The 23748-nt window shown below is 43.2% G+C and overlaps 1 protein-coding gene across 1 annotated transcript; it reads right to left on the bottom strand.

The window, feature by feature from the left end:
• Positions 1–244: 244 nt before the first annotated feature.
• Positions 245–23036, bottom strand: ppp2r5d (protein phosphatase 2, regulatory subunit B', delta). Its single transcript, XM_063874729.1, has 20 exons — positions 22880–23036; positions 20526–20612; positions 20177–20354; positions 19711–19910; positions 19356–19466; positions 16054–16146; positions 14007–14137; positions 13720–13779; positions 13505–13613; positions 13263–13316; positions 11598–11768; positions 11393–11520; positions 11176–11277; positions 11026–11098; positions 8993–9031; positions 8597–8707; positions 3756–6900; positions 1227–3696; positions 740–1183; positions 245–709 (listed from the first exon to the last, which is right to left on the bottom strand). Exons 1-17 carry the CDS (start codon positions 22904–22906, stop codon positions 6763–6765), a joined length of 1812 nt encoding a protein of 603 aa, XP_063730799.1. The 5' UTR covers positions 22907–23036; the 3' UTR covers positions 245–709; positions 740–1183; positions 1227–3696; positions 3756–6762.
• Between the last annotated feature and the right edge of the window lie 712 nt (positions 23037–23748).

Raw genomic sequence — 23748 nt, 5'->3', positions numbered from 1 at the left:
CAGCTCCCTAGTTGATTTCTTTATAAGTTTTGATTAAATCTGCTCCTTAGGTAGGTAGGTGTGTGTGTGTGTGTGTGTGTGTGTGTGTGTGTGTGTGTGTGTGTGTGTGTGTGTGTGTGTGTGTGTGTGTGTGTGTGTGTGTGTGTGTGTGTGTGTGTGTGTGTGTGTGTGTGTGTGTGTGTGTGTGTGTGTGTGTGTGTGTGTGTGTGTGTGTGTGTGTGTGTGTGTGTGTGCACAGAGGCTGTGATTGTTAAACATTTATTGGTTTGATTTTCTCTGTACATGAACATCTGTACAAAAGCATACTTTGATACTGTGGTGTTTTCAGTAAAGAGCAGCTGCACAGACGAGACGCTTCCTCTGAAGTCTCGCCGCCGGACAGAAACCTGACCTGACGTTCCTTCAGTCTGATGACGATCCAACACTTTAGGGTCTTAGGTTTAATTGAGTTTAAGTTAAACAGAAATCCAATTCAAATCTCAGAGCGTTTAAAAGCCGAGTCAAGACGATTAAATTACCTTCAAGTCCATGAAGCACAAATACGTTTCAGAAACGTCCGACTCGAAGAGCTTTAGATCTGTCCTACGTTACCTTTAGATCTGTCCTACGTTACCTTTAGATCTGTCCTACGTTACCTTTAGATCTGTCCTACGTTACCTTTAGATCTGTCCTACGTTACCTTTAGAGTTTTAGATCTGTCCTACGTTACCTTTAGAGCTTTAGATCTGTCCTATGTTACCTTTAGATCTGTCCTACGTTACCTTTAGAGCTTTAGATCTGTCCTACGTTACCTTTAGATCTGTCCTACGTTACCTTTAGATCTGTCCTACGTTACCTTTAGATCTGTCCTACGTTACCTTTAGATCTGTCCTACGTTACCTTTAGAGCTTTAGATCTGTCCTACGTTACCTTTAGATCTGTCCTACGTTACCTTTAGAGCTTTAGATTTGTCCTACGTTACCTTTAGATCTGTCCTACGTTACCTTTAGAGTTTTAGATTTGTCCTACGTTACCTTTAGATCTGTCCTACGTTACCTTTAGATCTGTCCTACGTTACCTTTAGAGCTTTAGATTTGTCCTACGTTACCTTTAGATCTGTCCTACGTTACCTTTAGATCTGTCCTACGTTACCTTTAGATCTGTCCTACGTTACCTTTAGAGCTTTAGATCTGTCCTACGTTACCTTTAGATCTGTCCTACGTTCCTTTAGATCTGTCCTACGTTACCTTTAGATCTGTCCTACGTTACCTTTAGATCTGTCCTACGTTACCTTTAGAGCTTTAGATTTGTCCTACGTTACCTTTAGATCTGTCCTACGTTACCTTTAGATCTGTCCTACGTTACCTTTAGATCTGTCCTACGTTACCTTTAGAGTTTTAGATCTGTCCTACGTTACCTTTAGATCTGTCCTACGTTACCTTTAGATCTTTAGATCTGTCCTATGTTACCTTTAGATCTGTCCTACGTTACCTTTAGAGCTTTAGATTTGTCCTACGTTACCTTTAGATCTGTCCTACGTTACCTTTAGAGCTTTAGATTTGTCCTACGTTACCTTTAGAGCTTTAGATTTGTCCTACGTTACCTTTAGAGCTTTAGATTTGTCCTACGTTACCTTTAGATCTGTCCTACGTTACCTTTAGAGCTTTAGATCTGTCCTACGTTACCTTTAGAGCTTTAGATCTGTCCTACGTTACCTTTAGATCTGTCCTACGTTACCTTTAGATCTGTCCTACGTTACCTTTAGAGCTTTAGATCTGTCCTACGTTACCTTTAGATCTGTCCTACGTTACCTTTAGAGCTTTAGATCTGTCCTACGTTACCTTTAGATCTGTCCTACGTTACCTTTAGATCTGTCCTACGTTACCTTTAGAGTTTTAGATCTGTCCTACGTTACCTTTAGATCTGTCCTACGTTACCTTTAGAGCTTTAGATTTGTCCTACGTTACCTTTAGATCTGTCCTACGTTACCTTTAGAGCTTTAGATTTGTCCTACGTTACCTTTAGAGCTTTAGATTTGTCCTACGTTACCTTTAGAGCTTTAGATTTGTCCTACGTTACCTTTAGATCTGTCCTACGTTACCTTTAGAGTTTTAGATCTGTCCTACGTTACCTTTAGATCTGTCCTACGTTACCTTTAGAGTTTTAGATTTGTCCTACGTTACCTTTAGAGCTTTAGATTTGTCCTACGTTACCTTTAGATCTGTCCTACGTTACCTTTAGAGTTTTAGATCTGTCCTACGTTACCTTTAGATCTGTCCTACGTTACCTTTAGAGTTTTAGATCTGTCCTACGTTACCTTTAGATCTGTCCTACGTTACCTTTAGAGCTTTAGATTTGTCCTACGTTACCTTTAGATCTGTCCTACGTTACCTTTAGATCTGTCCTACGTTACCTTTAGAGTTTTAGATCTGTCCTACGTTACCTTTAGATCTGTCCTACGTTACCTTTAGATCTGTCCTACGTTACCTTTAGAGCTTTAGATCTGTCCTACGTTACCTTTAGATCTGTCCTACGTTACCTTTAGATCTGTCCTACGTTACCTTTAGATCTGTCCTACGTTACCTTTAGATCTGTCCTACGTTACCTTTAGAGCTTTAGATCTGTCCTACGTTACCTTTAGATCTGTCCTACGTTACCTTTAGAGCTTTAGATCTGTCCTATGTTATCTTTAGATCTGTCCTACGTTACCTTTAGAGTTTTAGATTTGTCCTACGTTACCTTTAGATCTGTCCTACGTTACCTTTAGAGCTTTAGATTTGTCCTACGTTACCTTTAGATCTGTCCTACGTTACCTTTAGAGCTTTAGATCTGTCCTACGTTACCTTCAGAGCTTTAGATCTGTCCTATGTTATCTTTAGATTTGTCCTACGTTACCTTTAGATCTTTAGATCTGTCCTACGTTACCTTTAGATCTGTCCTACGTTACCTTTAGATCTGTCCTACGTTACCTTTAGATCTTTAGATCTGTCCTACGTTACCTTTAGATCTGTCCTACGTTACCTTTAGAGCTTTAGATCTGTCCTACGTTACCTTTAGAGCTTTAGATCTGTCCTACGTTACCTTTAGATCTGTCCTACGTTACCTTTAGATCTGTCCTACGTTACCTTTAGATCTTTAGATCTGTCCTACGTTACCTTTAGATCTGTCCTACGTTACCTTTAGATCTTTAGATCTGTCCTACGTTACCTTTAGAGCTTTAGATCTGTCCTACGTTACCTTTAGAGCTTTAGATCTGTCCTACGTTACCTTTAGATCTGTCCTACGTTACCTTTAGATCTTTAGATCTGTCCTACGTTACCTTTAGATCTGTCCTACGTTACCTTTAGATCTGTCCTACGTTACCTTTAGATCTGTCCTACGTTACCTTTAGATCTGTCCTACGTTACCTTTAGATCTGTCCTACGTTACCTTTAGATCTGTCCTATGTTACCTTTAGAGCTTTAGATCTGTCCTACGTTACCTTTAGATCTGTCCTACGTTACCTTTAGATCTGTCCTACGTTACCTTTAGATCTGTCCTACGTTACCTTTAGAGCTTTAGATCTGTCCTACGTTACCTTTAGAGCTTTAGATCTGTCCTACGTTACCTTTAGATCTGTCCTACGTTACCTTTAGATCTGTCCTACGTTACCTTTAGATCTGTCCTACGTTACCTTTAGATCTGTCCTACGTTACCTTTAGATCTGTCCTACGTTACCTTTAGAGCTTTAGATTGTCCTACGTTACCTTTAGAGCTTTAGATCTGTCCTACGTTACCTTTAGAGTTTTAGATTTGTCCTACGTTACCTTTAGATCTGTCCTACGTTACCTTTAGATCTGTCCTACGTTACCTTTAGAGCTTTAGATCTGTCCTACGTTACCTTTAGAGCTTTAGATCTGTCCTATGTTACCTTTAGATTTGTCCTACGTTACCTTTAGAGCTTTAGATCTGTCCTACGTTACCTTTAGAGCTTTAGATCTGTCCTACGTTACCTTTAGAGCTTTAGATCTGTCCTACGTTACCTTTAGAGCTTTAGATCTGTCCTACGTTACCTTTAGATCTGTCCTACGTTACCTTTAGATCTTTAGATCTGTCCTACGTTACCTTTAGAGTTTTAGATTTGTCCTACGTTACGTTTAGATCTTTAGATCTGTCCTATGTTACCTTTAGATCTGTCCTACGTTACCTTTAGATCTGTCCTACGTTACCTTTAGATCTGTCCTACGTTACCTTTAGATCTTTAGATCTGTCCTATGTTACCTTTAGATCTGTCCTATGTTACCTTTAGATCTGTCCTACGTTACCTTTAGATCTTTAGATCTGTCCTATGTTACCTTTAGATCTGTCCTACGTTACCTTTAGATCTTTAGATTTGTCCTATGTTATCTTTAGATCTTTAGATCTGTCCTACGTTACCTTTAGAGCTTTAGATCTGTCCTACGTTACCTTTAGATCTGTCCTATGTTACCTTTAGATCTGTCCTACGTTACCTTTAGATCTGTCCTACGTTACCTTTAGAGCTTTAGATCTGTCCTACGTTACCTTTAGAGCTTTAGATCTGTCCTACGTTACCTTTAGATCTGTCCTACGTTACCTTTAGAGCTTTAGATCTGTCCTACGTTACCTTTAGATCTGTCCTACGTTACCTTTAGATCTTTAGATCTGTCCTACGTTACCTTTAGATCTGTCCTACGTTACCTTTAGATCTTTAGATCTGTCCTACGTTACCTTTAGATCTGTCCTACGTTACCTTTAGAGCTTTAGATCTGTCCTACGTTACCTTTAGATCTGTCCTACGTTACCTTTAGAGCTTTAGATCTGTCCTACGTTACCTTTAGATCTGTCCTACGTTACCTTTAGATCTTTAGATCTGTCCTACGTTACCTTTAGATCTGTCCTACGTTACCTTTAGATCTTTAGATCTGTCCTACGTTACCTTTAGATCTGTCCTACGTTACCTTTAGAGCTTTAGATCTGTCCTACGTTACCTTTAGAGCTTTAGATCTGTCCTACGTTACCTTTAGAGCTTTAGATCTGTCCTACGTTACCTTTAGAGCTTTAGATCTGTCCTACGTTACCTTTAGAGCTTTAGATCTGTCCTATGTTATCTTTAGATCTGTCCTACGTTACCTTTAGATCTGTCCTACGTTACCTTTAGAGCTTTAGATCTGTCCTACGTTACCTTTAGAGCTTTAGATCTGTCCTACATTACCTTTAGATCTGTCCTACGTTACCTTTAGAGCTTTAGATCTGTCCTACGTTACCTTTAGAGCTTTAGATCTGTCCTACGTTACCTTTAGAGCTTTAGATCTGTCCTACGTTACCTTTAGATCTGTCCTATGTTACCTTTAGATCTTTAGATCTGTCCTACGTTACCTTTAGAGCTTTAGATCTGTCCTATGTTATCTTTAGATCTGTCCTACGTTACCTTTAGAGCTTTAGATCTGTCCTATGTTATCTTTAGATCTGTCCTACGTTACCTTTAGAGCTTTAGATCTGTCCTACGTTACCTTTAGAGCTTTAGATCTGTCCTATGTTACCTTTAGATCTGTCCTATGTATGTCCTATATATTGAAATCAGGACGTTTTGAAGAAACTGTCCAGCGGCGAGAGAAGTGGGCAGGGCTAACACACCTGGAATGATTGACAGCCAATCACACGACGGCGTGCAGCGACTGATCGGAAACCAGCCGACAGGAAACAGAAGTGACGTCACAAGGGGGCGTGGCCTGCAGTAGGGGCGTGGCTCCAGTCACGTGACAACAACAATAATATTTTCATATTTTCTCTTGTTACCTGGAGATCAGACGTGTTCTTTTATGGTTCGCTTTGTTTTCAGTCATTAACAGGAGATCTGGAGATCATTGAATCACCGGGGTCTGAGGAGAGCAACAGGCTGCTCTGGGCCTCCGCAGTGAGAGGTTCAATGTGTTCATGTAAAGGGGAGCGTTGCTATTTGAATACGGAAAGATTGAATCTGCAATAAATAATAAACTGATTTCAAAATGATCACGTGACGCTCCTGTGAAAAGCAAAGGATCATGGGAGTTACATTCAGTTAAGATTTACAGTTTAATTTGTGAACTGATATTAAAACATGATCGTCAGCACTGATGAGACTCTTATTTTGGCGGGATATATTAATGTGCTATAATCAGGGTCTGAGGACAAGTCATCAGGGGGGGGAAATGTGTATTAACAGCACTGGGTAAGTCGAAAGATGCTGACATCAAACTGAAACTTCAGAATAGAAGTTTTAAAACAAATGTCTACATTCACCGGCTCCGTGTGATTGGTGGAGAGGGCGGTACTCGGTGCTGACATGTGAATGGTCGGCCAGACGGAGAGGGCAGGGCTCCGTGATGCGTTCAGGTGATGCTGCACGGGTGCCGATAGTTTAACTCCTTCACATGCCACAGAAACCTGTTTACGTTTCAGAGAAACCTTCGGGATTTCTGAACAACGTTAAACGTCTTTTATTCCACGAGATTTAGGAACATTTTTTATATAATAAAGATTGTTTTTAGTTTGGGGGTTCTAAATAAGTGTTTCTGAGACTCCTCCTGGTGCGTCTCGGTTTATAAAATGTAAACGTGATGTGTTCGAGGACGGAGGAGAGATGAGAGAAGCCTGCTGGTGGTGCGTTCAGGAAGCGTCTGGAGCAGATGGAGGTGAAACATGATGTCTACAGTGTCCTCTCGGCCAGCAGGGGTCAGACCCCGGGGCCAGTCCTCAGATTCTTCCAATTGGAGAGAGTCTTGCTCAGGAGGCCCCGTCCCCCGGTCAGAGAGCCTCCTGATTGGCTGTCAGGTATTCCTCTGCCCTCTTGTGAGCCTCAAGAGCTTTGATGGTGTAAACGTCCTGAGGCAGCTCCGACTTCCTGCGCGACAAGACCTTCTCCTTCTTCAGGTCCTTCAGACCCTGTAAACATAATAAATATAAATACAGTGGGGCAAAACAGTATTTAGTCAGCCACCAATTGTGCAAGTTCTCCCATTTCAAAAGATGAGAGAGGCCTGTAATTTGATCATAGGTACACTTCAACTATGAGAGACAAAATGGGGGAAACAATCCAGGAAATCACATTGTAGGATTTTAATGAATTCATTTCAGATGATTGTGGAAAATAAGTATTTGGTCAATAACAAAAGTTCATCTCAATACTTTGTTATTTACCCTTTGTTGGCAATGACAGAGGTCAAAGGTTTTCTGTAAGTCTTCACAAGGTTTCCACACTGTTGCTGGTATTTTGGCCCATTCCTCCATGCAGATCTCCTCTAAAGCAGGGATGATTTGGGGCTGTCGCTGGGCAACACGGACTTTCAACTCCCTCCAAAGATTTTCTATGGGGTTGAGATCTGGAGACTGGCTAGGCCACTCCAGGACCTTGAAATGCTTCTTACGAAGCCACTCCTTCGTTGCCCTGGCGGTGTGTTTGGGATCACTGTCATGCTGAAAGACCCAGCCACGCTTCATCTTCAGTGCCCTTGCTGATGGAAGGAGGTTTTCACTCAAAACCTCACGATACATGGCCCCATTCATTCTTTCCTTTACACGGATCAGTCGTCCTGGTCCCTTTGCAGAAGAACAGCCCCAAAGCTTGATGTCTCCACCCCCATGCTTCACAGTAGGTATGGTGTTCTTTGGAGGCAACTCTGCATTCTTTCTCCTCCAAACACGACCAGTTGAGTTTTTACCAAAAAGTTCTATTTTGGTTTCATCTGACCATATGACATTCTCCCAGTCCTCTTCTGGATCATCCAAATGCCCTCTAGCAAACTTCAGACGGGCCTGGACATGTACTGGCTTAAGCAGGGGGACACGTCTGGAACTGCAGGATGTAAGTCCCTGGCGGCGTAGTGTGCTACTGATGGTAGCCTCTGTTACTTTGGTCCCAGCTCTCTGCAGCTCATTCACTAGGTCCCCCCGTGTGGTTCTGGGATTTTTGCTCACCGTTCTTGTGATCATTTTGACCCCACGGGGTGAGATCTTGCGTGGAGCCCCAGATGGAGGGAGATTAGCAGTGGTCTTGTATGTCTTCCATTTTCTAATAATTGCTCCCACAGTTGATTTCTTCGCCCCAAGCTGCTTACCTATTGCAGATTCAGTTTTCCCAGCCTGGTGCAGGTCTACAATGTTGTGTCTGGTCTCCTTTGACAGCTCTTTGGTCTTGGCCATAGTGGAGTTTGGAGTATGACTGTTTGAGGTTGTGGACAGGTGTCTTTTATACTGATAACCAGTTCAAAAAGGTGCCATTAATACAGGTAACGAGTGGAGGACAGAGGAGCCTCTTAAAGAAGAAGTTACAGGTCTGTGAGAGCCAGACATCTTGCTTGTTTGTAGGTGACCCAATACTTATTTTACCGAGGAATTTACAATGAATTCATTAAAATCCTACAATGTGATTTCCTGGATTTTTCCCCAATTCTGTCTCTCATAGTTGAAGTGTACCTATGATCAAATTACAGGCCTCTCATCTTTTGAAATGGGAGAACTTGCACAATTGGTGGCTGACTAAATACTGTTTTGCCCCACTATAAATATCACTCATTAATAACAACTTTCCTTCAGACCCTGTAAACACAATAAATATATATAAATACAAGAAGCGTTGTACCTGTGAGGCTTCGCTCTCCACGGTCTTCTTCAGCAGCTGGATGTCCTCCACTGTGGGCGTCTCCGTCTCCATCGAGTACACAGCCGCAGTACTGTCACTGTACAGCATGTACTGCAGTACACACACACACACACACACACACACACACACACACACACACACACACACACACACACACACACACACACACACACACACACACACACACACACACACACACACACACACACACACACACACACACACACACACACACACACACACACGTTTATATACATCACAGTACTCACTAGCTTAGCAACATAAGGCTGAAAACAACCCATAATGCAAAACTCTGTTTAGTATCATTATAATCTACAGTCTCTAAAAACACTGATGGTAATAAATACTACTGACCTCTTCCTGTGGGTGGAGCCTGGGGCGGAGCTTATTGATCTACAGGAAACAAAGCAGGTGATTAAAGACATGTTCAGGTGTGTCTCAGTATGTAGAGTCTCTACTTTAAAGAGTCCTCTCCTGCTGATGTTCAGGTGTGTCTCAGTATGTAGTGTCTCTACTTTAAAGAGTCCTCTCCTGCTGATGTTCAGGTGTGTATCAGTATGTAGTGTCTCTACTTTAAAGAGTCCTCTCCTGCTGATGTTCAGGTGTATATCAGTATGTAGTGTCTCTACTTTAAAGAGTCCTCTCCTGCTGATGTTCAGGTGTATATCAGTATGTAGTGTCTCTACTTTAAAGAGTCCTCTCCTGCTGATGTTCAGGTGTATATCAGTATGTAGAGTCTCTACTTTAAAGAGTCCTCTCCTGCTGATGTTCAGGTGTATATCAGTATGTAGAGTCTCTACTTTAAAGAGTCCTCTCCTGCTGATGTTCAGGTGTATATCAGTATGTAGAGTCTCTACTTTAAAGAGTCCTCTCCTGCTGATGTTCAGGTGTATATCAGTATGTAGAGTCTCTACTTTAAAGAGTCCTCTCCTGCTGATGTTCAGGTGTATATCAGTATGTAGAGTCTCTACTTTAAAGAGTCCTCTCCTGCTGATGTTCAGGTGTATATCAGTATGTAGAGTCTCTACTTTAAAGAGTCCTCTCCTGCTGATGTCCAGGTGTATATCAGTATGTAGAGTCTCTACTTTAAAGAGTCCTCTCCTGCTGATGTTCAGGTGTATATCAGTATGTAGAGTCTCTACTTTAAAGAGTCCTCTCCTGCTGATGTTCAGGAGTATATCAGTATGTAGAGTCTCTACTTTAAAGAGTCCTCTCCTGCTGATGTTCAGGTGTATATCAGTATGTAGAGTCTCTACTTTAAAGAGTCCTCTCCTGCTGATGTTCAGGTGTATATCAGTATGTAGAGTCTCTACTTTAAAGAGTCCTCTCCTGCTGATGTTCAGGTGTATATCAGTATGTAGAGTCTCTACTTTAAAGAGTCCTCTCCTGCTGATGTTCAGGTGTATATCAGTATGTAGAGTCTCTACTTTAAAGAGTCCTCTCCTGCTGATGTTCAGGTGTATATCAGTATGTAGTGTCTCTACTTTAAAGAGTCCTCTCCTGCTGATGTTCAGGTGTATATCAGTATGTACAGTCTCTACTTTAAAGAGTCCTCTCCTGCTGGTGTTCAGGTGTATATCAGTATGTAGTGTCTCTACTTTAAAGAGTCCTCTCCTGCTGATGTTCAGGTGTATATCAGTATGTAGTGTCTCTACTTTAAAGAGTCCTCTCCTGCTGATGTTCAGGTGTATATCAGTATGTAGTGTCTCTACTTTAAAGAGTCCTCTCCTGCTGATGTTCAGGTGTATATCAGTATGTAGAGTCTCTACTTTAAAGAGTCCTCTCCTGCTGATGTTCAGGTGTATATCAGTATGTAGTGTCACTACTTTAAAGAGTCCTCTCCTGCTGATGTTCAGGTGTATATCAGTATGTAGAGTCTCTACTTTAAAGAGTCCTCTCCTGCTGATGTTCAGGTGTATATCAGTATGTAGTGTCTCTACTTTAAAGAGTCCTCTCCTGCTGATGTTCAGGTGTATATCAGTATGTAGCGTCTCTAATTTAAAGAGTCCTCTCCTGCTGATGTTCAGGTGTATATCAGTATGTAGAGTCTCTACTTTAAAGAGTCCTCTCCTGCTGATGTTCAGGTGTATATCAGTATGTAGAGTCTCTACTTTAAAGAGTCCTCTCCTGCTGATGTTCAGGTGTGTATCAGTATGTAGTGTCTCTACTTTAAAGAGTCCTCTCCTGCTGATGTTCAGGTGTGTATCAGTATGTAGTGTGTCCTCCATGTTGAGGTCGGATACACTCTGCCCTGCGCAGGTGAGACAGATATTTACAATCACACTTTATTGATGATTAAACCTGTTTACATGTGTGTGTCTGTCTGTGTGTGTGTGTGTGTGTGTGTGTATGTGTATGTGTATGTGTGTGTGTGTGTGTGTATGTACCTGAGGGTTCTTCTGGGCGAGCTCCTCAATCTTTTGCCAGATCTCCTCTCTCTCCTTCAGCTTAAACTTCTCTCTGCACACAGGAAACAGGTTACACTGAGTGTGTGTGTGTGTGTGTGTGTGTGTGTGTGTATGTGTACGTGTGTGTACCTCTGTTTCTCGGCCTTGTACTGCTGGGTGCAGTCGTCGAACAGTTTCTGGTTCATCTCCATGAAGAGCTTCAGAGCGTTGTAGATCAGCCCGTGGATCGTCCTGAGGAGAAACACCTTTCATTCAGACTCATTTCAGTCTCAATCTACAAATTAACCCAGAGGGGAACCTAACAGGAAACACTGAGTGTGTGTATGAGTGTGTGAGTGTGTGTTACTTGTTCCAGTGGCTCTTGGAGTTCTTGTAGAGCGCGGGGAACATGATGGGGAGGATCTTGGCGGCGTTGTCGCTGATCAGACTCATGATGTACTCGTTGTTCCAGTAATACAGAGCCCTCTCTGCCACCTGCACACACACATTTTATTTACATCTATCTGAGTACTTCCTCCTGTCCAGAGAGGGGACCCTGCAGGTTCTGGTACCTGGAAGTGCGGGCTGGACACACACTTGGCCAGCTGACGGAAAAGCGGCTCCTGGACCTTGACGAACTCCGAGGGCTCGATGACGTCCAGGATCTCCTCAAGCTCATTCAGGAACATCACCTCCTTTGGACTGTGTGTCTTCGGCCAGAACTTCAGCAGACCCATGATGACCTGCAGGGTCAGAACTGCTAACGTTAGCTGTAAGGAACTACAGCACGCTCATGTGACTTCACGTCACCACCGCTAAGCTAAAGGCGACTAATGTTGGGCTATAAAGGAACTACAGCACGGTCACATGACTTCACGTCACCACCGCTAAGCTAAAGGCGACTAATGTTGGGCTATAAAGGAACTACAGCACGGTCACATGACTTCACGTCACCACCGCTAAGCTAAAGGAGGCTAATGTTGGGCTATAAAGGAACTACAGCACGGTCACATGACTTCACGTCTCCACCGCTAAGCTAAAGGAGGCTAATGTTGGGCTATAAAGGAACTACAGCACGGTCACATGACTTCACGTCACCACCGCTAAGCTAAAGGCGGCTAATGTTGGGCTATAAAGGAACTACAGCACGGTCACATGACTTCACGTCACCACCGCTAAGCTAAAGAGGCTAATGTTGGGCTATAAAGGAACTGCAGCACGGTCACATGACTTCACGTCACCACCGCTAAGCTAAAGGAGGCTAATGTTGGGCTATAAAGGAACTACAGCACGGTCACATGACTTCACGTCACCACCGCTAAGCTAAAGAGGCTAATGTTGGGCTATAAAGGAACTGCAGCACGGTCACATGACTTCACGTCACCACCGCTAAGCTAAAGAGGCTAATGTTGGGCTATAAAGGAACTACAGCACGGTCACATGACTTCACGTCACCACCGCTAAGCTAAAGAGGCTAATGTTGGGCTATAAAGGAACTACAGCACGGTCACATGACTTCACGTCACCACCGCTAAGCTAAAGGAGGCTAATGTTGGGCTATAAAGGAACTGCAGCACGGTCACATGACCTCACGTCACCACCACTAAGCTAAAGGAGGCTAATGTTGGGCTATAAAGGAACTGCAGCACGGTCACATGACCTCACGTCACCACCACTAAGCTAAAGGAGGCTAATGTTGGGCTATAAAGGAACTGCAGCACGGTCACATGACCTCACGTCACCACCACTAAGCTAAAGGAGGCTAATGTTTGGCTATAAAGGAACTACAGCACGGTCACATGACCTCACGTCACCACCACTAAGCTAAAGGAGGCTAATGTTGGGCTATAAAGGAACTACAGCACGGTCACATGACTTCACGTCTCCACCGCTAAGCTAAAGGAAGCTAATGTTGGACTATAGAGGAACTACAGCACGGTCACATGACTTCACGTCACCACCGCTAAGCTAAAGAGGCTAATGTTGGGCTATAAAGGAACTGCAGCACGGTCACATGACCTCACGTCACCACCGCTAAGCTAAAGGAGGCTAATGTTGGGCTATAAAGGAACTGCAGCACGGTCACATGACCTCACGTCACCACCGCTAAGCTAAAGGAGGCTAATGTTGGTCTATAAAGGAACTGCAGCAGGGTCACATGACTTCAGGTTTATGCTGATTCATGTCAGGGTTCATGACTCATAATGCTGACTCATGTCAGGGTTTATGGTACTCACAGACTCGGTCAGGCTGCTCTCCTTCTCCAGGAACTGAACCACACAGTAGGCTAGCTGCAGACACACATGTTCATCACTATTAGAATATAAATGCATATTTATATTTCAAAAGGTGTATTTGAATAAATGGTTGTGATTGGTCAATGTGGACATTCAGCGGTCTATTACTAGGCAGGTTGCATGGAGTTACATTGTGATGCGTTCAGGCTCCCTCCAGTGCAGTGTGAGGTGTGGAGTCAGACCTGAGGGTGGTAGACGCTCAGAGACTTGACTTTGTGCAGCGGCAGCAGAACTCGGATCAGGAACATCTTGTGCTCCTCCTTCAGAGGCAGAGCGAAGCCGTTGATGATGCTGCAGATAGGTCACAAACAGAACCGTGATTACCCACAATCTCTACACTGTGTGTGTGTGTGTCTGTGTGTGTGTGTGTGTGTGTGTGTGTGTGTGTGTGTGTTACCTCCCCAGGATCTCCAGCAGCTCAGCGATGCCGTTGTGATGTTCTGTCTCGTAGATGAATCTGTAAAACACAAACTACAGTTTCAGTGTCTGCAGCTTCAATGTCTCAGAGAACCTCGGTGTGAACCGCTGTGGATTTACTCTGAGGTTCTCTGGTGCATGACAACCAACGGTTAATGACTTTCCAGGTTCTCCGCGGCCGCGGGAACCCCGGACCTCGTTATGGATTAAATATTGAGAACATTGAGGACTTAAGATTTCTGTATGAGGTTCTGCTGAGGTTCTGACCTGTAGAAGATGTTGTTTATCTGGCGGCGGATGTAGGCTCGTAGGCCGAGGAACTTCCCATAGATCCGGTGCAGGATGGTCTTCAGGAAGTCTCTCTCTCTGGGATCCTCGCTGTCAAACAGCTCCAGCAGCTGCACACAGGAAGTGAGATCAACACAAACAGGAAGTGAGGAAGTGAGGTCAACACAAACACGAAGTGAGGAAGTGAGATCAACACAAACACGAAGTGAGGAAGTGAGATCAACACAAACAGGAAGTGAGGAAGTGAGATCAACACAAACACGAAGTGAGGAAGTGAGATCAACACAAACACGAAGTGAGGAAGTGAGATCAACACAAACAGGAAGTGAGGAAGTGAGGTCAACACAAACAGGAAGTGAGGAAGTGAGATCAACACAAACACGAAGTGAGGAAGTGAGATCAACACAAACACGAAGTGAGGAAGTGAGATCAACACAAACAGGAAGTGAGGAAGTGAGATCAACACAAACAGAAGTGAGGAAGTGAGATCAACACAAACACGAAGTGAGGAAGTGAGATCAACACAAACAGGAAGTGAGGAAGTGAGATCAACACAAACACGAAGTGAGGAAGTGAGATCAACACAAACAGGAAGTGAGGAAGTGAGATCAACACAAACACGAAGTGAGGAAGTGAGATCAACACAAACACGAAGTGAGGAAGTGAGATCAACACAAACACGAAGTGAGGAAGTGAGATCAACACAAACAGGAAGTGAGGAAGTGAGGTCAACACAAACAGGAAGTGAGGAAGTGAGATCAACACAAACACGAAGTGAGGAAGTGAGATCAACACAAACACGAAGTGAGGAAGTGAGATCAACACAAACAGGAAGTGAGGAAGTGAGATCAACACAAACAGGAAGTGAGGAAGTGAGATCAACACAAACACGAAGTGAGGAAGTGAGATCAACACAAACAGGAAGTGAGGAAGTGAGATCAACACAAACACGAAGTGAGGAAGTGAGATCAACACAAACAGGAAGTGAGGAAGTGAGATCAACACAAACAGGAAGTGAGGAAGTGAGATCAACACAAACACGAAGTGAGGAAGTGAGATCAACACAAACAGGAAGTGAGGAAGTGAGATCAACACAAACACGAAGTGAGGAAGTGAGATCAACACAAACAGGAAGTGAGGAAGTGAGATCAACACAAACACGAAGTGAGGAAGTGAGATCAACACAAACAGGAAGTGAGGAAGTGAGATCAACACAAACACGAAGTGAGGAAGTGAGATCAACACAAACACGAAGTGAGGAAGTGAGATCAACACAAACAGGAAGTGAGGAAGTGAGATCAACACAAACAGGAAGTGAGGAAGTGAGATCAACACAAACACGAAGTGAGGAAGTGAGATCAACACAAACAGGAAGTGAGGAAGTGAGATCAACACAAACACGAAGTGAGGAAGTGAGATCAACACAAACAGGAAGTGAGGAAGTGAGATCAACACAAACACGAAGTGAGGAAGTGAGATCAACACAAACACGAAGTGAGGAAGTGAGATCAACACAAACAGGAAGTGAGGAAGTGAGATCAACACAAACAGGAAGTGAGGAAGTGAGATCAACACAAACACGAAGTGAGGAAGTGAGATCAACACAAACACGAAGTGAGGAAGTGAGATCAACACAAACAGGAAGTGAGGAAGTGAGATCAACACAAACAGGAAGTGAGGAAGTGAGATCAACACAAACAGGAAGTGAGGAAGTGAGATCAACACAAACACGAAGTGAGGAAGTGAGATCAACACAAACAGGAAGTGAGGAAGTGAGATCAACACAAACACGAAGTGAGGAAGTGAGATCAACACAAACACGAAGTGAGGAAGTGAGATCAACACAAACAGGAAGTGAGGAAGTGAGATCAACACAAACAGGAAGTGAGGAAGTGAGATCAACACAAACACGAAGTGAGGAAGTGAGATCAACACAAACAGGAAGTGAGGAAGTGAGATCAACACAAACAGGAAGTGAGGAAGTGAGATCAACACAAACAGGAAGTGAAGCTGCAGTCTCTCTTACCGACATCACAAACTTCTGGTCGATGTATTTCTTGGCGATGTTTGGCTGGAAGTCCGGAGACTCGAGGAAGCGCAGGAAGAACTCGTAGACGAGCTGCGGATTCATACAACAATTACAACCAATCATCTTCATCATCACTGAGGTCACCAGTAACATCTTCATCATCACAGAGGTCAGCAGTAACATCTTCATCATCACAGAGGTCAGCAGTAACATCTTCATCATCACTGAGGTCAGCAGTAACATCTTCATCATCACAGAGGTCAGCAGTAACATCTTCATCATCACTCAGGTCAGCAGTAACATCTTCATCATCACAGAGGTCAGCAGTAACATCTTCATCATCACTCAGGTCAGCAGTAACATCTTCATCATCACTGAGGTCACCAGTAACATCTTCATCATCACAGAGGTCAGCAGTAACATCTTCATCATCACTCAGGTCAGCAGTAACATCTTCATCATCACTCAGGTCAGCAGTAACATCTTCATCATCACTGAGGTCAGCAGTAACATCTTCATCATCACTGAGGTCAGCAGTAACATCTTCATCATCACAGAGGTCAGCAGTAACATCTTCATCATCACAGAGGTCAGCAGTAACATCTTCATCATCACTGAGGTCAGCAGTAACATCTTCATCATCACTGAGGTCACCAGTAACATCTTCATCATCACAGAGGTCAGCAGTAACATCTTCATCATCACAGAGGTCACCAGTAACATCTTCATCATCACAGAGGTCACCAGTAACATCTTCATCATCACTGCACTCATCAGTCCGCTTGTGTGTGTGTGTGTGTGTGTGTGTGTGTGTGTGTCTGTGTGTGTCTGTGTGTGTGTGTGTGTGTGTGTGTGTCTGTGTGTGTCTGTGTCTGTGTGTGTGTCTGTGTGTGTGTGTCTGTCTGTGTGTGTGTGTGTGTGTGTGTGTGTGTGTCTGTGTGTGTGTGTGTGTGTGTGTGTGTCTGTGTGTGTGTGTGTGTGTGTGTGTGTCTGTGTGTCTGTCTGTGTGTGTGTGTCTGTGTGTGTCTGTGTGTGTGTGTGTCTGTGTGTGTGTGTGTGTGTGTCTGTGTGTGTGTGTCTGTGTGTCTGTGTGTGTGTGTGTGTCTGTGTGTGTGTGTCTGTGTGTGTGTGTGTGTGTGTCTGTGTGTGTGTGTGTGTGTCTGTGTCTGTGTCTGTGTGTGTGTGTGTGTGTGTGTGTGTGTGTGTGTGTGTGTGTGTGTGTGTGTGTGTGTGTGGGGGCTGTTCAATCTGAGGACCTGTTAAAGACTCTCCGGTGCTGCTTCGTTAAAATAAGGCATTTTATTATCGAGCTTTTCAAAAAGTCAAAGGCCGTCCGGAGAGAGGTCTGAGCTCCGTCTGTTTCATCAGAGCAGCTGCTTTTCAACACTCTCTCTTTTCTGAAACTACTTCTCCCTGCGTGTGGTCTCTTAAAAACGGAGACTTTTATTCGACAGAAGTTATTTAGCATGTTGACATTTGACTGGAAAAGCCAACAACGTGCATTATGGATCCGGTGTTTCCGTCCATCGAACAAGCGGTTAGAAACTGACCTCAAGTATATTTTCAACATGTCCTTCTGCTAACCCTGTCTGTGCAGTGTCGTCTCAGTATCGACTCTCCTTTGTTCACTTCAATGATATATTGGTTTTGTTCTTCAGTTCTTGTTTTGATGTTGGGCCTTTTCCTCTCTTCTGTTGATGTCATTGTCTCTGTTTGTTTTACAAAGTCCGCTTCTTGTTGCTTAAAATGGTCGTAATTTTACTTTGGTTAACTCGTGGTTTTATTTCTCGTCGTCATTATTTAAGCTTCAGAACGAAAGGAATAAAAACGGTTGTTTGAAATTCAATTGAAGTGTTTTCAGCTTGATTCAGATGAACTCGGTAAATAAATAAAACAGATCCGTTTTTGAACTTTCCACTTTCCTCGATTAAAAAAACAACACGACTTTTTTGTGTTTTCGGTTTTATTAAGATGGAAAACGAAATATGTATAAATTATTTAATCAAAATAGAGCAATGAATCTCTATTTTGTGTTTTTCTGCCTTTTATTATATAATAATTCATTCAGACAACGTTTTCGTTCATTGGTGAGGAACGAATTCAACTTAATTCCATAGCTTTCTGCTTCATTTAGATTAAAAACGAAATATATATAATGTCTTTATTGAGTGCAAATAAGAACTTGTGGATGAATAAAAGCCTTAATCTGTATTTGGTGTTTTTCAGATGAAGAGTGTCTCTCTGACAGAAACGACTCGAAGAGCTCCGCTAACTCTCAGAAGAGAAAGAAGAGGAGACACAGGTAAGGACATATTCACCAATACAATCTGATCTTAAAATTAAAAATGACCACAGAAAAAACACAGAATTCATATTTTGTAGTTTACCATTTTAAAATCTATGGTGTCCTCATGAGGTGTACTTTTCCCTTTCGCTGTAATCTTTGTGTTTGAAGGTTATCTTAATTGAAGTATAATGAGTTATCAAATACATTAAAAGTCATCACATTCTTTGATGTAATGTCCTAAAGGTGCCACAGAATGTGAAGCTGTATGTACCTTGGCAGAGTGGAATAAGGAGAGCTCGGTACACTGAGCTGACATACCGTGAACCTCAAACACCGTGTTTCCTCCTTCACGTGCAAATCATGAATATGCGTATCACAGCGGCACAACGGGGAATTACAACACTGACCGTGTGTGACACCACACACGGTCCTCCAGCCCCACATCTGCAGACAGCAGCTGCAGGAACACTAACGCTAACACTCACCACTCCGTAACGCTGCTCTCCAATCTCCGAGCAACTGGCTGTTCTTCAGATCATCGGTTCCCTCCTCCGATAAAGGCTCAGACTGTAAGGTTGATGCCAACAGCCTCCATGGTTCCTCTCTCAGTTTCGGGAACTTCACTTACTTCTGCGGGCTCTGAGGCAGCCAGGGGTTGCTCTTTGTAAACCAGCCAATCAGAGCAGAGCTCGTCATCATTATTTAAACGAGCCCCACACAATTCAGCTCGTTTCATTCTGGGACCAAATCATAGGGTTATAAACGGGCCTGTGAAACCGCATCTGGACCTTTTGTGGATCAACCAAAGTTATATACCTTCTTTGTAGACATCAGAGAACATTTAAATACCAGAGAGATGCTTTCTGTGGCACCTTTAAATCTGTGCTGAGTTCAGGAGCAGAGCTCGCTGTTAGCTGCTAGCTGCTGGTGGGAAACTTCATTTAATTGTAATCTTCCTTTAGAAACTTAACTACGTGTGTTATAGTACTTTAACAAAACACACACTGTGTACCTGCAGGTGTGGCCAGGCGGCCTCCAGCGTTGGCTCGTCCTCCTCAGGATCAAACTCTGCTCCGGTCGGGTTAGAGGACGGAGGGAGAGTCCTAAACAAGTTCACCGAGAACTGAACACACACACACACACACACACACACACACACACACACACACACACACACACACACACACACACACACACACACACACACACACACACACACACACACACACACACACACACAATGAGCAGAGTGGTATTTGGGGCTCCAGTTTGCTTGTTGTTGTTGTCAGAAATACTTTTACACAGACAGGCAGCAGACACTATGTTTTGTTATATTTCTGTGTGTGTGTGTGTGTGTGTGTGTGTACCATGAACACGGCCTCAGGGTAGATACTCTCCGTCACCACCTGGCTGCTGTGGGTGATGTACTCCACCATCTCGTTGAGGCCGGCTCTCTTCACCTCTTTGAACTTCAGGTCGCTCAGCGGGTCGCTGACGAAGTCAAACAGAACGCAGCACTGACGCAGCTTCTGAACAAACAGATCTTCCCGTTCCACCAGGGGGGAGTCTGGGGGAGGAAATAATGTCGGGGGGGGTCACCTTTGCATCTTTTTAAAAATAGAAATGGTGTATTTAAGAACCTATGATGCGTTCAGGCTCTACTCAGTAAAAGCTAGTATAGGGGAAAGGTAAATTAGAATAACCTTGAAACGTGCTGGAGAGGACATTTTAATAAATGCAATATAAAGCAGATACACAGCTGCAGGTGTTTCTGTGACCCTGAAGGCAGCGTCTCCCTCCAATTCACCACCGCTAAGCTAACGGCGGCATCACCTTTGAGGGCGGGCAGCTTCTGCAGCTCTCGGTTCTTGGTGAGGCTGAAGCGGGACGAGCTCTGCCGGCGCTCCTTCTTCACCAGCTGTGGGCCAGCAGAGTATTTGATCTTGTTGAGCTGAGTGGGGGGGGGCATGCTGTTGCTGGGACGCTTACTGCCGCTCTGCTGCTGCTGGGCCTGCTCATACAGAGGAAACACATTGACCAAATGACCCCATCCATCACAGACAGGGAAAACTACGACAACCCCTGAACACATCATCAGGAACACTACCAGAGCTACCAACAGATAAATGATGCAATCAAAATCAGTGATTCCAGACTTTGAAAAGGTGTGTGTGTGTGTCACCTCCTCGGAGTTCTCTGCAGCAGCCTCTTTCCCCCCCCCAACACTGTTACTGTTCTTCATGCTGCCTTTAGCCCCTTTGGATGGTTCCTGTTAACACAGCAGAAGGGAAAGCCTTGTAAATACACACTGCACGGAAGCACGCTCACAGACTCTGCACACACACTGCATCCATGCAGGTAACGCAGTGTGTCGGAGCTGTCAATCACCTACCTGAGGAGAAATTCCAATTATACAAAAGAAAAACTATATATACATATATATATATATTAATTAATCAAATAAGAGCAACTAAAGCCAAAATCATTAGAAAAAAACAAAACAAATAAAAAACAAGAAGCACCGTTTTGTTTGATTTAATTATGATTGTATGTAGTGGACAAAATAGAGGATCAGATAAGATATACTTCATTGATCCCAAATTGGGTTTGTAACAACATAGTAATACTGCAGTTACGTAGCTTTTAGGGTGGTAGTGTCCAATTCTGTAGGGGCTTGGGAACTGGAAGGTCTTCAAGTGCTACCGAGGTGTCTTTGAGCCAGGCACCGTTCCCTACACTGCTCCTCACACTATGATGAGGCAAATGCAGAATTTACATTTCCCCTCTGAGGGACCAGTAAGGGTTCCTCCTTCTTCCTTTCTAGTAATACTGTAGTATTGCTATGTTCCTGCAGTAAATGAGGCAATACTTCTTCCAGCATCTTCACTGGAGGGTCAAATCTGAAGGAAAGCTAACAGCCTGCTGTCAGCTGTTAGCATCACATATATTTAATATTTAATGAATCCCTACATGCATGAATGATATGGGTGTAACAGTATATGTATTCGTACCGAAAATATTCGGTATGGGCCCTTCAGTTCGGTAACTTGGAAGCAATCTCCGGTGCTGCGTTCTTTCGCTGCGTTCAGTGGAATTTGCTCACATTGGGTTCAACGTCATAGAGCAAGCCACTCATTTTATTGGACGAATGGCCTACTATGAGAGCTGGTCAGGGATGCGTTCAGGGATGCGTCCGGGGGTCCGTTGGAATTTAGTCAGTTGTTTGCGGAACGGTCGATATGGCGACTGCAAACCCAACTCCCACTTGGGAAGAAGTTGTAAACAAACATTGGTTGCGCTTTGTTATAATATAATAAATATAATAACAATATATTAATTATTTATTATCGCTACATCAAAGTTATCCTGCACATTTTATCGAAACAAATACGTTTCTAACTTGCAATATCATTATTTCCGCTCCGCACACTACGACGGAGTATTAGGGCCACATATGAAGAAAAAAATATTTGTTTTCTTCATATGTGGCCCTAATACTCCGTCGTAGCACACAGATCTGCCGGGGTAGTGGAGTAAAAAGCTCGAAAATATTTCCATTACCCAGGGGACATTGTTAGAGCCAGTAGATCTGCCCTTTCTGCAAGCAATGTGGACAAGTGAGTGTTTCTGAAAGAACCGAACCGTGACCTAAAAACCGAGGTACTACCGAACCGAAACACCCCCTAATGAATGAGTCACATTTTTATATCCGAGCCCGTTTTCGACTAAATTAACAATGTAATAAGCAGCGGCTCTTCCTCCAGCCGCAGCAGCCCGTTATTCTCCTGTCTGTGTAATGAGAGAGAGGCGGGGCTCCATTCATTCTTATGAGACCAAGTGGCGCACGAAGCCGAAGCAGAGAGACTGTAGCGTCAGAAAGTACCCGGATGTTGGCCCACAGAGCATGCGCAGTTGAGTTTCCCTTAAGCCCTGCCTCCGCTATCTGTCAGATGAATAGAGAGAGAGAATACCTCTGAATTCATCTTTTAGTACATTTTACGACTTTTACACTCCAAAGATGTATATAGGACTACAAAAGTGTTCATACTGGGTAGTTTATTTAGTTTTTAAAACATGATTCGCTTATTTACAGACGTCTCTTTCCACAATGTAAATCAATGGGGAAAAGTCTTTTTGAGCTAAAAAGGCGTCACGGAAGCTGTAGTACCACCGTTTGGCCGCAACGGACATTCCAAATATGGGCTCCACTTCCTGGCGGTTTGGAGCTAACAGGCTAGCTAGCTAGGATGCTACCTGCCAGCTAACACCTTTCCACCGCTTTAGCAGCCGTTAATATGCATTAATAACATCTCATATACAGTTTCCAACAAGCTGACACACCCATATACATGTAATGACAAACGCATTAACAGTGCAGCAGTTGGCAGTTAGCTTAGCCTCTGTTAACGGCCCTTAGCATGTTAATGGTATGCTAGCTGGTTATCCGCTATAAAATATAAAATAAACTAAAAATAACGTCTGCTTCAAGGCCGAAATATATTTTACCAAACTGTAAATATGAAGCAGCTTGCCCACCTTCTCCTTCTTGCTTTTATTCGGCATCTTAGCTGTGTTGCAGGCTGTTTTCTCCCACGGAGGCTCCCTGATGATCTTCCCCGGAAATCAGGCGCTGTCGCTCGGTCTGTCTTCGCCTCCTGCACCGCTCCCGTTTCGGACCACCCCATTGGCTGCTGAGGCGCACAGCTTGCTTAGCAATGCGTTGGGGATTTATTTGATTGGCTGCCTGTCAATGTTGTACAATGAAGAGTCTTCCCAGCAACAAAACACCTTCAAGAAGAAAGGACTAATGCAGTAAAAGTACTGTAATACTTTAGTAATGATCACTTCCAATATAGTATTTTTCATATTATACTATACTGTTCTCGGTTTCTCACATATGTATATTTTGTGTAGATATTGTCCTTGTTTTAATTTGTAACAGTAGTCTTAACTCACTTTATAAGAAGTTGCTCTAAAGACTCTGGAAAACAGACATTTGTGCATCAAAAACCTCCATGAATAAATATGTTTATTTTCACTGAGTTACATCTTTGAACCAGCCTCAGCCCTGATCATACCAAACCTGAAACAGCCATTATTTAAGCGGTTTATTATAATACTCTATATAATTATACACAAACCGAAACATGAGAGAATAATAATCATTGTATTTACTATTTCAGAAACTTCATAACACGCCTTAATTCAGTAAAGAGCATTTTTATTCATCAAATTTTAAATAATCACAGAAATATGGTTCAGTAAATAAAACCCTTTACCGACATGTTAGAGGAAGAATACATTAATAATAAAGTAAAATAGCCTTTTGGTTTAAAGTTAAAGAAAAGAATAAACTCAGCTTTTTTAATCTGTTCTATTAAATAAATCAACAAATAATTTATAAA

Source organism: Eleginops maclovinus, chromosome 22 (genome assembly GCF_036324505.1).
Source record: "Eleginops maclovinus isolate JMC-PN-2008 ecotype Puerto Natales chromosome 22, JC_Emac_rtc_rv5, whole genome shotgun sequence".
Lineage (NCBI taxonomy): Eukaryota > Metazoa > Chordata > Actinopteri > Perciformes > Eleginopidae > Eleginops > Eleginops maclovinus.
The sequence above is the reverse complement of the archived record's forward strand: the minus strand, read 5'-3'. Positions and strand labels throughout refer to the sequence as shown.